General features: G+C 37.4%; 1 protein-coding gene across 1 annotated transcript in view; it reads left to right on the forward strand.

Annotated features, from left to right (window-relative positions):
• clstn3 (calsyntenin 3) overlaps window positions 1–14,651 on the forward strand; it is a 33,864-nt gene that overhangs the window by 16,189 nt on the left and 3,024 nt on the right. The window contains exons 10-18 of the mRNA XM_055047739.1: window positions 1,712–1,871; window positions 2,460–2,519; window positions 2,634–2,782; window positions 3,996–4,144; window positions 9,118–9,344; window positions 9,458–9,619; window positions 10,591–10,736; window positions 10,914–11,049; window positions 14,441–14,625. Of these exons, the coding sequence (XP_054903714.1) occupies window positions 1,712–1,871; window positions 2,460–2,519; window positions 2,634–2,782; window positions 3,996–4,144; window positions 9,118–9,344; window positions 9,458–9,619; window positions 10,591–10,736; window positions 10,914–11,049; window positions 14,441–14,625 (1,374 nt within the window). The remainder of the gene's footprint in view (window positions 1–1,711; window positions 1,872–2,459; window positions 2,520–2,633; window positions 2,783–3,995; window positions 4,145–9,117; window positions 9,345–9,457; window positions 9,620–10,590; window positions 10,737–10,913; window positions 11,050–14,440; window positions 14,626–14,651) is intronic.

Here is a 14,651-nt window from a genome sequence, read left to right on the forward strand (position 1 = left end):
ATCAATTCTGTAGGTCTGCTTCTCACATTTTTGGTAAATGTGTTTGTCTTCATTAAGACAAACACATTAATCATACTTGGTAGAGTATCTAGATGTTTCACTCGAGTAAGTGTAGTGGTAGTTTATATTAAAATAACTAATTTAAGAATAAAAAGTATGGTGTAAAATAAGTCAGTTAAGTAAATATAGCTAGTTACAATCCACCTCTTGTATGAAATATAAGATGAAAACAGTTAAAACCAGATATTTGCATACACTAAAAAAAGAAAAGAAAAAGCCACAATTTCATGTAAATTGGCATAAGAGAACCCAGAGTAGGAGTGTCAGTCTCCAGTTCTCCAAGTCAAAACAAGAAGATAACTTCAGAAAAATGATAACAGTTTTGCTCACAGTGTTTCTGTGGGTTTTTTTTTTAACTCTTTGATGCATGACTGCTTGTTTTTGGGGGATGGAGGGTTGTTTTGTCTGAAGCTTTGGTCTCAGACAGACTGAAGCAGCTCAGATTAAAGAAGCTGAGCTGATACAGGGGAGATTTGTTAAAGCCTTCTGTCTGAGCTCCGTTATCTTGTTACCCCAGTCTTCCCCCCCACTACCCTCCACCCTTATCTCTATAATTCCCTTGCCATTTTTTCAGTGTTTTTGGGTCTGTTTATATAAAGAAACCTAAAACAAGAATAATTGAAAGCAAAATAAATGTTCAGTAAAATGTGGAAAGTATATTTAAGATAGTATTTTACTTGCAGATAATTTCTTACTTGGCTTTTGGATGAAAGCAAATGCCTTGTTTTGCCGCAGTTATGTGATCTTACAATTGAGTAAGTGCTTTTTAGAGTTCCTAAAGTGATTTTTATTATGAGTCCCTGAAGCTTTGTAAAGACTTAATATTTTTTTATGAATTTTTGCTGCTTTTCCTCTTGTCTTCTCTACTCTTGTCCCATGTCTAACCCTGGAAGTGTATGGTACAGTGAGAGCCTCGATCAGGACAAAAAAGTGTGAGCCCTTCAAAACTATCTCCAGCAGATGAACAGTTCAAGAAAGCTCTCTTGTCACACTGTTACCTAGCTTTCTTGTAATTCAGGGGTGTACAAATATATGCTACTTAATGTAAATATAGCTCAAATATAGCTTTTCTCCACATCTAATCTTGTAATATACACAGCATCAACTCAGACTAGACACAGCAAAGCTAATTGAGCTGTGCATCACTCACACCGGCATGTCAAATACTTGAAGTGTCTCCAACTGATGATAACTTGACTCTTTTTCCGATTCTTCTCCTGATCATTAACTTTTTACTTTTCTTCAACACCACTCGATCAGTTCTTCAGTGTTTCTTCTTTGCGTGTAATTGGAGATACATAAATAAAAAATTACATTGAATTTAATGATATTTACGTTAAATTAAATTTACATTGATATTTACATGTTACTTGCGGGCATTCAAAAGCAAGAGGGTTATTCAACTTTCAAGTGTTTCAGGAAACATTTTCATTCAGGTAATTTCTTTGAAATAATATTCCTGACCTCAGCTTTCAGCGGTGCATGTTTAGCACTAAAATACAATTTTAGGCTTGAATAACTTTATTTAGCAGAACTTGAACACAACAATAATCTTTTCCTAAAATTCAAATTAAAAAAGCTTTGCTCTTCCCTCAGATCTGTCAAGGTTTTCTGAAGCTCTTGTTTTTTCTGCATTATATTCGTCCAACAGGTGTGTGACAGCGAATGGCATCATCTATCCCTCAGTGTCCAGTTCCCGTCAGTGACGCTGTATGTGGACGGCGTCACCTTTGACCCTGCCCTCATCCATGACAACGGCGCCATCCCGAACCCCGCGCCCCGACAGAGGATGCTCATTGGTGCCTGCTGGGGTTCGTATTTTCATTTTTAATTTCATCCAAAGCTGAAATGTCAATTGAACTAATATCACCACCAAAAGTAGCCAGCTGCGCCTCATGACACGTCTCAAGACGCACCATGAGGACATACCACATCGCGCTCCTCATTTTACTCAGTGTGGTTACTGCATCTTGTCTTGAAGGCCTAATAATATAAATGAGTTATCAATTATTTAGAGCAGCAGAACAACACTGGGGGCAGACAGCTCAGAGACACTTAAAGCAGAACCGCTCGTTAAAATGGGAAGCTCTGGCAGCCAATTACTGTAGAAAAGAAACACACACATACGCACGTTCAGTGTTTCATCCACTGTGTCTGCTGCCTGCATGGTGGCAGCTGCTGCCAGATAATGAGGAGACGTTGCATTTTTGAAGATCCACTATAGTTTTCTCACTTCTGCATGCTTGTGGTATTTATTTATAGTTTGTCTCTGTATTTTTGCTGCTTTCTGTGTATCTTTGCACCCTCTGTCTGTTCGCACCACGCTCCATTGAAGTGACTGTCTCAGTACGGCTTATTGTTTTCTGTTTTTCTGCCTCTCTCTGTTGTTTTCCCAACAGAACCCGAAGAGAAGCAGAAGGAGATACTAAACAACACAATCCCAGAGGGAAAAGACTCAGGTGACCTCCCTGTTTCATAGAAACGCTCAGCTGATTGTCTTTCCTGTTGCTGATGCAACAACAAAGTGCAAATTACAAGCTGGTGAGACAATGTCACTTGTGTTTGCACTTCAGTGAAGTTTGTGGGTGGTTACCATGGCCTGCTGTCAGGGGTGACGGTGCGTCCTGGCAGTGTGGAGCCGCACAGCGTGGTGGAGTGCTTGTACGCCTGCAGGGAGGGCCTGGACTTCGGAGACCTGGAGACTCTGGGTTCTGGGATGAAGGTAACGCCTCAGGAGAGCAGCAGGTTACCAGAACTGTGTTTGCTGCTGCAGGCGGTGGTGAACATACAAAATATCTGATTATCTACTGAGATATTTTCTGCTTTTGTTTGGATTAAACCATAAGAAAGTTGATTTTAAAATTTAGGTAAATTCAGGTAGCTATCCTAAGCTTGAACAGGTTAGGATGGGTCAATAGAGTACACAAAACATGATCATTGTATTTTTGCACAAAATTATTCTTATACAAACAGATTTTAATCTGGTCATTTTTTCTTATATTGAGCTATCAGAATTAACTGTTTCAACTTATTTAAATTTAAATATGCTGCTGCTGCTGGCCACACCCCTCAACTCAAAGTTTACACTTGCAAATGAAAATGTCTGCGAACTGCAAAATTATACAATCGTGCATCTTTGAAAAGCAGAAGTAGAGCTTACTCCAAAACCAACAAGAGTGCAACAAGTGGTTTCTGGATGGTAAGTTGACGACAAAAAATTGATTCAGTCTTTTCCAGCAGCCATTATACAGCGTATACAGTGGTAAAACCAGCTCACCAAATGTGCTAGAACTCCACTTGGGTTGGTAGATGACAGGGGTAGGCTTGGCTTGAGTTGCTAGGTAATGGCGCAATGCCCGTTCAATGTGACTTAACAATTTGGAGGTTTTTGAAACTAATTTTCCAGACACCAAAAATTATTAACTTATTGCCAAAAAAAAACTAGGTGGATTTTTTTCACTGTGTATTTGCCATAATATCCATAATAGTGTGTTGTTATGGATATTATGGAAGAACTATACATAGGTTTAGAAATTTTTGTGCTGCTTTGCTGTTTATCTCGCTGACAGTATATGTGGTTACTGATGACTTCAAGGGTGCTTCTTTCACTGGATTTAATTTATGGGGTATTAGAGTAAATGTAGCTGAACAGAAGTACTCTCAAAACTTCTATTTTATTTGTGAAAGATTATAGAAAGCTATATATTATTTCCATTTTCTTCATAGATATTTCTACTTTTCCGGTCTTTGAAATAAGAACCACTGAAAAATAAATGGAATTTTGCGGTTGTAATGTGTCAAAATCTGAGGATGTGAATACTTCTGCAAATTTTACTCTCTGTAAAATTTTGTATTACGTTGAATTAACCTGAATGTTTAAAGTCTTATGTGATTTGACAGAGGTATGGTAAAATGTTGATTACTTGTCCTTCCAGGTACATGTGAACCCCAGTCAGTCGGTCCTGGTCCTGGAGGGAGATGATATCGAGAGCTTCAACCGAGCCGTTCAGCAGGTCACCTACAGAAACTCGCTTCGCTTCGCCACCCCTGGAGTCCGACCTCTCAAGCTCACCACTTCCCTCAGGTAGAAGAACCCTATAATTAATAAATACGTTCTATGAAATCTAAATGATTTGCAGCACCACAAAAAATTTAAAGAGACATATCTTCTCCCAAAAAAACCTGAACGTAGCTGGGAAATTTGCCAACAAACTAAGCATTTTATTTAACTAAAAAGGAAACATTTGATCCCTGAGTTCTCTTAATACATAAGGCAAAAATGATTACACTATCAGAAGAAAGAATTATAACAAATATAAATACTTATGAAAAGCAGAGTCAAGCAGAGACCTTTAAAGAGTTTTATAAAGATGTCAAGATAGAGCACAAAGAATGCACCAACAATTTTACATTAACAGCAGTTTAAAGACAGACAAATTGTTCCAGATTATAAGGGAAGTGAAGAGATTAGAGAGCTTACATTTAAACAGATATTTACACACATTTCACAAAACTATTTTTCTCACTGTCAATAAATCCGACTAAAGACTTTCTTTACCAAAATTATTACTACTTAAATATCAAAATAATGATAGAGATAAATGTTAATTACTTTCTTCAGATTGAGAAATTTGCATACACTAAGACAAAATGCCTTTAAACAGTTTGATTTCAAGTCATGACTTTGTTAGTGTCAAATAAGTAAATTAGTTTGAGTTTACGCAGCATATGGACAGAAACAAAATATTCACAGACAACTATCATTTAGCTAGAGCTATTATTCCGCAAATAAGAGAGTCTGTCTGTTTACATTTGACTTTTTGTTGATTAGAAATCACACATTATCTAGAGTGTCTGACTTTATGGTATAATAAAGTGTGGTCACATCATATGTACAAAAACAAGTGCTTAAATGATCACAATTGTCACTTTTTGTATCATAAGCAGCAAGAAGAAAAGCTAAAGCGAGCTGAAGCACTGGAGAAACCCCCCCACAATATATGGTTAGGGTTAGGGACAGGAACACAAATCACTTCTAAAAAGTGTTAAGCAGGTTAAATCAGTTTAAATTATTTTGGAATTGCAGCATAAATATGCATTTTTTAAACCTGGAAACAAAGAAGAAGGTAATGTCCACCTTGTTGGCAGATCTTATGAGAGAAACAAGCAACCAGCTCTATGGAAACTATCAAAAAAAGCCCAACTGTTAACACAACATATTGAATAAAATAGAGGCTGTTTATGAACGACATAAATATATGCCCTTATTATGACATTATATAAGCGACAGCAAAATCATTCTAAACACTTTTATGATCATTTTAAATAGTTTAAACTATTTTAATAATTTATATTTTTAAACTCTGACCAAAAGGAAAGTGGATTTGCAGACGTATCACATTGAACAGAAAAGTGCAGTTTTTATTTATCCATATATTTTTTTGCTTCTTAACATGGTGAGCACGTATTTCTCACGCATCGTTCTCACGCTGTTTCATCACTCGTGTGCCTGTCATTCTGGGCTCTTGGGATGCGCCGAGTCAATTCAGGCAGCCGCAATAACCAGGAAATGGGGGCGTGGAAACGACAACCAAACCGCTCTTGTTTGCTTTGTTGTAGGGAGCTGGTGCCGGTTTTTATTGGTTTTTCTCAGAAAGAAAGCCAAGGCCAGATAAGCAACCTCACAGTCAAAAACAAGCCTACAACACCAGCAACTCATGAGATTTGCAAGCAACGTTAGAAAAAGACAAGCCCAAAGTTGCTAATAATAAGCTGACCTTGAAAGTTGGTGAAGTTGCATGGAGTCACTAACAGCAGCCAGGTTGATTTATCTGTGTAAAATGTATGTTATGCATTTTATTTAGAGTGGAATTAGGGCAAAAGAAAGGCAGAGCACCTCATTTTCTCAGAGTTGCATTTTTCTATTGAAAGGACAGTCGGCCTCTGCACTGGTCTGATTAAAAAATTTACTAATTGTTTAATTAAATACTGAACATTTACTTTTCCTCAGCTTTGTTTGTTGCACTGCTGCTTCTTCGCTTCACACAGATTCCATCTAACCCCAACCTTGACTTGTCTGAGATAATGATTTATGTGCAGTAAAAGTTTAACTTAAATATATACAAGCAGAAGATAACAAAGAATATCTAACCTCTTTGGTTTGCCTTCAAGTTTCTTTGACAGTCAACAGCAGGTGGAGCCTGTTTATTTTTGTGTTGAATTAGGGCGAATGTGGATTAAAGTCAAATAATAAATCATTTATCTTTAGATTTTTATGGACTTTTAGCTTTAATATCTAAAATGAAAGAAACTTTTCATTTGTATATTTCTGGTTGTTATTTATTTGTCTTGCTATACCTACTAAAAATCCCCCTACTTATCAAATTAGTGTGCTAAATACACAATTGATCAAATACTGCACAAGCTTCCAATCATCTGTTGTTCCTAGCGCACAATGCACATTTACTGCGTGCCGAGCCGGTCCGAGTCATATGTGAGCTTAGCGGGTGCTTGGGGCCCAAAAGCTTCATTCGATTTTACTTCATAGTGATAAATTGCACATTTTACACATCTCTTCCAAATTTTACAGAATATATTGAACGTGCCACTGACTGTAAAGTCAGTGTTTGTCTGAAAATGTTACTTTCAGTAGTCAAATTAATATGCCACGTTTAAATACCATTCTGTCTTTCAAAATGTGAATTAATTAGACCATCTTCGCTTGCTTGCTACTCCTGTGAGGTTAAAATCAAAAGCTGTAATAATCCCGGTATGATGTCAGATAATTGGAAATTACACTAGTAGTAGGTAAGTTACACATATGGAATAATGAAGTACCTGGTGTTGACATGTTGGAATGGGGGCCTTAAATTAAAATCTGCTTTGGATCCCGAAAAGGCTTATAGCATGTAAATATTGAGTCCGTTCAAACCCGTGTCCTGTTCCAGCTGTTTTTTTACTTTACAGATGTTTTACTGACTGTACATGTGGAGAAACTTACTATATTCACTATTTTTTTCTGGTTTTAGAATTTGAAGTGTGAGATTTTATGATTTCTGCAACTTGGCAGAAAAGTTCATAAGAGAATCTGAATGAAGAGAAAACTTTTCTTGAGGTTCTTCTGCTTCCCTGTAGGGCACAGCCAGCCTGCACTTTCACCAGCAGCCTGTGCAGATATTCTCAATGCTATCTTTAGACATGAATGTTTTAGTCACATGTTTTTATAAGATTAAGATGATTATGAACCCATGCATCAAGCTGATGGGCTTTTTTTATGTGACAGTTTGAAGATCCCAGGGATTCAAGGGCATGACAGATTTTTTCCCCTCTTTGCTTTCTGCTCAAGGAGAATACTTTTTATTTTTCTTTACTTTGCCATGTTTTATTGCGTGTGTGAAGCTTAGACTGATTTGAGCCCAGGAGTCAACCAGATGGCTGAACAGCAGGCCCTTCTGGAGAGGCCGATAGAAGCAGCTGCTTACTCCGATAGTGGATATATAGCACACACACTCACACCACTTAATCAGCTTAATACCCTTTCACATATGATGTTGAATTTTAGGGCAAACTGGTAAAGAAATTGTAGCAATTTGTCATTGATTCTGTGTTTTTTTTCTCTTCTTCTTGCAGGAAAATTACATTTTACACAGTAGAAATGTGTTTGCACATTTGTTATTTTCAGCATCACAACAGATAAATGGCGACACAGTCACAGTGGAAAAGCAGAGCAGGGGAATAGGTTGTTTTTTTAATACTCTACCATGCTTTCTGCAGCTTTCTTCTTCGAGTTAAATCCTAACATCAAGGTGACACTGTTTAACCAGTAAAATAAAATCAACGCTGATAAACTGTGAAGATTTCATTTAGCATGTCACACCTGTTTAAGGATGTTGGCGCACATGGGAAGAGGAGGAGGAAGCTGTCAGAGAAGCTTGCCTAAAGTCATGTTCAGCATCGGTTTGATCTCCTCCCCATAAGCCTCTGGGATTTTTAAAAATTAAAGCCAAAGAAAGATTCCCAAATTTAGTCGGTATTTGCTGCATCATCCGGAAAACCGAAATGAACAACAGTCAGATTCACTGATGTGTGTGGTTTAATTTTAAAAGTCAACAAATTGTCTTTCCCTTATCACCACAACGTAAGGAGCTTTAAACGAGAAAAGAAATAAATGAAGATTTCTGCTTCTGCCACAACAGTATGGTTAATTAAAGAATAAACAGTCTTATTATCATCATCATCATCGCCCTTCTGGGTATTTATAAACACAGTACACAGTTTAACCCATTCAGTTTCACTGGTTATTAAAATATCTAAACTGTCTATTTAGTGTATAGAACATACATTTTACATTTTTATTGAGTTAACTGTATAAAATAACAGAAATCTGTTTGTCTTTTAAAATGTCTTGAAATGACATGTTTTGAATTGCCGCTATATAAATAATACAACCTGAATTGAAACAAAACTTGGAAATAACAAAAAACATCACACTGTATAGTTGTTCCTGATTAATGTATATTACCTTTCAGATAAAAAATCTCTTAGTGCAAGAGAGACCTGGGCAAGACTGGGAGTAACACAAGTCAAAGCCACAAATGTCAAAACCCAATTAAAATACAATATGGATAATAAATGAGGAAAAATAGCAAAAAGCAAACACAGCCATAACAGTAAAAGTAGGACTAAAGTACTACTTGATATTATTCAAAATATTTACAAAATGTTTTTTTAATAAACAGATTAAAAGTGGCATTAAATATATTAAAAGAGACGATTTATTGAGCGTGTTTATCAAAAGATGAATGGATTATTGGTACTCTATCCTCCTCTGTTAACATTTGATCTTATGCTTCCTGCTATAGTCCAAATTTACTTTTGTGATGGTAGAACACAAACACTGAATTGTTCTTACCGCAGTGAAATGAGTTATTTTAGTGTTTACCACATGTTTCAGAAAATTTAAATGGACCTGTATTTGTCTAATTTCAAAGGTTGATTGAATACTTCATTCAAAGGCTGTAAAATAAATCTGTTTTCTTGTTTGTAATTTTCTTCCAGGTGTTTCAATGAGGAAAGCTGCCTGTCACTGAAACAGCTGGAGGGATACCTGGTGGTTCTCCAGCCTGATGCCCCTCAGATCTCTCTGTCCGGGGTTGGCCCACATCTGGCCCGTCCTGCGCCTGAATTTGAAGGACCCCGCGGCGTCCCCCTCTTCCCGGAGCTGCAGATTGTCTGCTCACTGTCACATGCTGTCAACACAGCTGCACAGGGCATGGAGGGTGGAGGTGAGCAAAGATATGGAGATTTAATGTTTGTAATTCTTGAAACGTCTTTTGATTTCTACTCAGAAACAAGAATGTTATTGTTTGTTTATTTCATATTTTGCGTTGCCTCTTAGCTCTGATGTCAGATGCTGTGGCTCACACTTTGGACGGATGTGAGGTGCAGCCGCTGGGAGAGGAGCTGAATCCAGAACGGGAGGAGCTTCTGGTAGACATGGAAGTTGTGCGAGAGCGAGGACTGGATATCATCAATACCACCGCTTACATCGCAATTACAGGTACTGCTGCTCTGCAATGCATTTTTAAAATGATTTTGTCTTTATTGATTCACAAAAAAACAAATTTTATGAAGCATAAGGCTGGACAATATGGGTGAAATACGTATAATGTAAACAATTCATATCAGTTGAAGTTGATAACTGGCTGCATGAAATTAATTATTTGTTTTTTGGTTTTAAATAACTGAAATACAGCCAGGCTTTCTTGTTTTCTTCAAAGTTTTTACTCCACAAAGTTGTTTTTTGTCATTATTTTTATTTTTAAGCTGTCACAAGGCAAAGTAGTGAAACCTTAAACTGCCGCTGTGCTAGTTAGTCAACAAGTCGTAGCTAGACAACCAAAGAGTGAGTGAGTTGCTAACTAACCTTGCTTAGTTTGCTGTGAGCGGTTGAGCAATTAAACTCTTTCCTCTGCCTACATCTCCCAGAATGCTGTGCGGTGAACAGTGTGAAATGCATAAAACAGGAAAGGTCACACTGCCAGTTTGGCTGTAATCCAGATATTTAAAACAATAAACAAATCAATAATTATCAATATTGACTGATATGAAAGGCTTACATCTTGACCCGTTTTTAAGCCATATTGCCCCGTTCTAGCCAATTTTAACACATTGTTGTGCTCTGACTTAGTTTTCTAGCACACATTTTTTCATCTTCATGTTTCAGTAATTAGGTGATTTCTGAAGGCATTTGGTTGTATTTGTTTATATCTGGGGGTATTGGATACATATACATATGCACACCACGCTAACATTTTTGGAGAGAAAATCACCTTCACTTTCATTCATCTTCCAAGGCCTGGATTTGCTGCTTTGTGTTGGTCTGCGATGTAAAATCCCAGTAGAAAGTGAAAAAGTTCAGGCTGTATGAATGATTTTGCAGGGCAGGATATTTTTTTTCTGTTGTGGCTGTCCAAACATTGTCTTCCTTTTCTTGCCTCTGGGATCTTCTTTCCTATCCGTCTTCTCCAGGTGCTGAATCCATCTCTGTGTACGAGGACGTCCTCCGCTCAGTCCGGTACCGTCTGGCCAGAGGCTCTGGCCGCTTTGAGAGGCGGTTCCGCCTGTCGTGCTCTGAGATGAATGGCAGATACACAAGCAATGAGTTGACTCTGGAGGTAACGAGAAACATCGCTCCAACAACATCCATAATAGCTTTCAGATCTTAGCCTTGACCTTTTGAAGCATTTTTCCAACAAAAACTGAAAAGCTGCTAATAGTGTTATAATGAATGTTCTGTATTAACTTGGTTTCTTTCTACGTTATAAAGTCTGTAACGTTTTCACTACTTTCAGGTGAACTTCCTCCACTCTTTGGAAAGCCTATACCACCCTTCCCACCTGCTGGCCTCACAGCAGCAGTTCCTCCATCCATCTCATCATTCTGGAGAGCTGAGTGGACACACCTTGCCGAACCCACATCGCAACTCAGGTAATGTTCCCTTAACCACCTGATTGCCAACTCATTTCTTACCCTAAAAGCACTCTTTAAACCTTGCATGATGTAGCAGGAAATGTATTATAGTCACCTATTAAGCTTTCTTGAAGAGTTTAGGATATATCTACAAGCTATACAAAACATGTTCACTTCCTTTTTCACAGAAAATTATTCTTTGATAATAAGATTTTAGTGTGTTCTGAATATGTTAAGCTCTTTTCAGAATGAGTTGTTTATAGTGTCTTCTCACTTTAAATTGAAATAAGTTGCTGCTGGCCACACTTCCAAACTCTTGCATATGAAAATGGCTGCAAACAGAGGCACAATTATACACTCGTACATCTTTGAAAAGCAGAAGTGGAGCTTTCTGCACAACAAACAAGAATGCAGCAAGTGTTTTTTTATGGTAATTAAACATCAAAACACTTGTCTTTTCCAGCAGCCATTGCACGGCGCTTGTAGTGGTAAAACCAGCTCACCAAATGTTATGTTGGGTTGCTAGGTGACGGACTGGGCTTTGTTGGTGTTGCTAGGTAACTGCAGATTTGATATGTTACATTCTGAAGGTTTTTTACAACAAAATAATTTCCCACACCAAAAAAACACTTAACTTATTGCCAGTAACCGGCTGGGTTCTTTCTAAGTGCTTTAGCTGTTTTTAGAGGCAATTGAGACCCAAATGGAAGTACAAAGGTGTGCTAAATATGAATTTTGCACAATGGGTCTCTTTTAAATATCAACAAGTAAAATACAAGCTTTACTGAACAGAAATTCCTAATAAAAAATGTGTAGCGTAAATTTTAAAATTAGAGGTTGCTTTAGTTACAATGCCAGGCGGCTGCTTCAGCATTCATGAAAAAATGGTGTTTGAACTTATTGTTTTAAATGACTGACACAAAAATACTCTGAAAGTCAGCCGGAAAGATTTGACATTAGGCTGGGCCACCATGCATGACTCCCAGGTGTGACATTGAGTGGATTGCAGAGGCCTGCAGAGGGCAGCCAGGCTTTCTGAGCTGAATACCAAACAGTGAAACCCAAACTGACATGCAGTTAAGTCCTGGAGGATGACAGAGGGTTTGGGTCAAACAGGTGAGCAGGCAGGAAGGCTTATTGATGACGGACTGAGCATCCTGACTGAGACAAACAGCTGGTTCAGCTTTCAAACCAACACATCTAGCAAAATGAGTGACGAATCACTGGAGTTCCTAAAAATGTAAAATATTGAACAGATCTAAGCTACTGTCAAGCACCTGCAAGTCAAAATGAGGAGTAGAGGATGAATGTTGCAGGAATTGGTTCGCCTTTTATTTGTATGTGGAGACAAAAGAGACACTCAAAGTGAACAGCTAATCAAGATTTAACATTGACGTTGTTAAAACATTAACAATGTTAATGTTGTTATAACAAAACTGTAAAACTTCTACTCTTTTTGTCTCTGTCTTGCCTTTCAGTGATGCAGCTAAATAATGATCGCTTTGACTTTTCAGTCACATTTGATGTTGTCCAGATGGAAGGTTTTCCATTCAGACATTTTTTCAATAAACATTTTCTCAGAGGAAATAGTATCAACATTTTAGTAAACATGTTTGTCTTTCATTCATTATCTGTCCTGAATAGAGATAAAAGAACAAGTTGTCTCCTGTTTAATGATCTCTCAGCGAGTTTAAAGTCATCTAATGAACTGGACTATAAATACATCTTTAAACTTAATGCATTTCCAAAAACGGCTCCATGAGTCACCAGGATATTAATGGATATGGAGGAGAATTTCACAGGAATAGAAACCCTCATTTTGTGACATAGTTGGCAAGACCTTCATGTGTTTGAGTTGAAATCTTAATAATACAGCACCATAACTATTGAGGTAAATTTCATTCAGGTAATGTGAATATTTGAACCAGCAGGACAACTTTTCAAGACTTTTGTTGATTGTACTGATGATACATTGACATGTGTTTCTTATAAAGATCAATTAAAGGCAGAAAATTAAAACTCCAGAAACATTTTCTCACGTCATAACCACAAACTCTGATGTACTTTATTGTTGTGATAAACGAAGGGTCTGCAACCTGCGGTTTCAGAGCCTTAAGTGGCTCTTTGCATTGTCTACTTCTATATGGTGTTCATAACTCTAGCTAAACATTATTAAGAACCCACCATTTTTAATATAAATAAACCAACAAACGTGGGTTTAAACTGATTTTCTTTTGGTCAAAACACATATATTGAATTTCCACTAATGAATGACAGTAAAAGTGCCAGTAGTGCTTTTTAAAATCTATTTTTCTTGCCAGTTTTTTACATAATTTTCCATCACTATCAACATTCTATAGAAGGAAATTTATTCAGCCTCTGTTAGTTTTATGGGTTTTTTTTTTTACCTAAAAACCTAAAAATAACAACATTGCATATCGCAGTGGCTGCTGTCCCAGGTTTGTTTCCCTTTGCTGCATGTTTTTCCTTCCTTTTCCATTTCCATCACCTTTGTGATTCACTGTCTCTAAGAAATGAAAATAAAGTCCAGTAGTGCAAAAAAAAAAAACATTATTATTATTAAAAAAATACACAACTAAAAATAGGAATAAGCTGATGATTCTTTTTAAAAATACATTTTTGTTGCAGATGTCCACCACAATGTCCGTTTTGTTTATTGAAAAGGTCAAGTAACATTTGCAGCCTGAAATGTGTTTAATTAGCTGGACTGAGGGCAAAATTGGCTCTTTAGATGATGAAGAGGTTGCAGTGTGGCATTTCCATCACCTTTGTGATTCACTGTCTCTAAGAAATTGGTACATCTATATAGATACAACTTATTCTTTTTTGCCTTCTCTTTCACAAAAACTCAGACTCAGTAAGATTGAATTGAGGGTGTCTCTCAACATCAGTTTTGACACCAGTTCTCAAGGTAATTTCAATCTAGACTTTGTCTGGACCATTCTGACCCATAGATACTGGTCTGTCTCAACCAGTAGCAGCTCCTCCAGATTTAGCATGGACCTTCTGGCTGATTCTCTGATTGATACGCTCCTTGCTTGGTCTGTTAGTGTAGAGGGCCAGCCATGTCTTGTCTTTTCCTTATGACTAATTATGAATTAAATTGTCTTATCCCTAATCTCTGCTTTTGACCTCTTCTCACTGTTTCCCCAAACGTATCTGCTGTAGTCTTCAGGTTGGTGTTTGTTCATTAATGTTTCTCAACAAACCTTTACTCATTTACCAAGTAGAGGACTTCAAAGGACTCTTCTCTGCATTATTTTATTTAAATAGTTATCAGAATAAAGGGGTTCAAATTTAAATGCACACCACACTTTTCAGATGCTTGTGTTCAACACTTTTACAAAAAACATGGAGAATTGTCACACTTTATCTTCATTTCTTGTAGTGGTCCCAGGAGCAGCCACCGTCATTATTATGGTCTGTGTGGGCTTCCTTGTTGTCATGGTGATCCTCGGTGTCTTCCGAATTCGCTCCATCCATCGCCGAGGTGAAGGGTCCAGGGGTGGGGCTAAAGAGGGCAGCAACCAATGGGATGACTCGGCGCTTACCATCATTGTCAACCCAATGGAGGTAGAGATAACTTTCCGTTAATTGAT

This window comes from Poeciliopsis prolifica, unplaced genomic scaffold (genome assembly GCF_027474105.1).
Source record: "Poeciliopsis prolifica strain line A6 unplaced genomic scaffold, Auburn_PproV2 SCAFFOLD026, whole genome shotgun sequence".
Taxonomy (NCBI): Eukaryota; Metazoa; Chordata; class Actinopteri; order Cyprinodontiformes; family Poeciliidae; genus Poeciliopsis; species Poeciliopsis prolifica.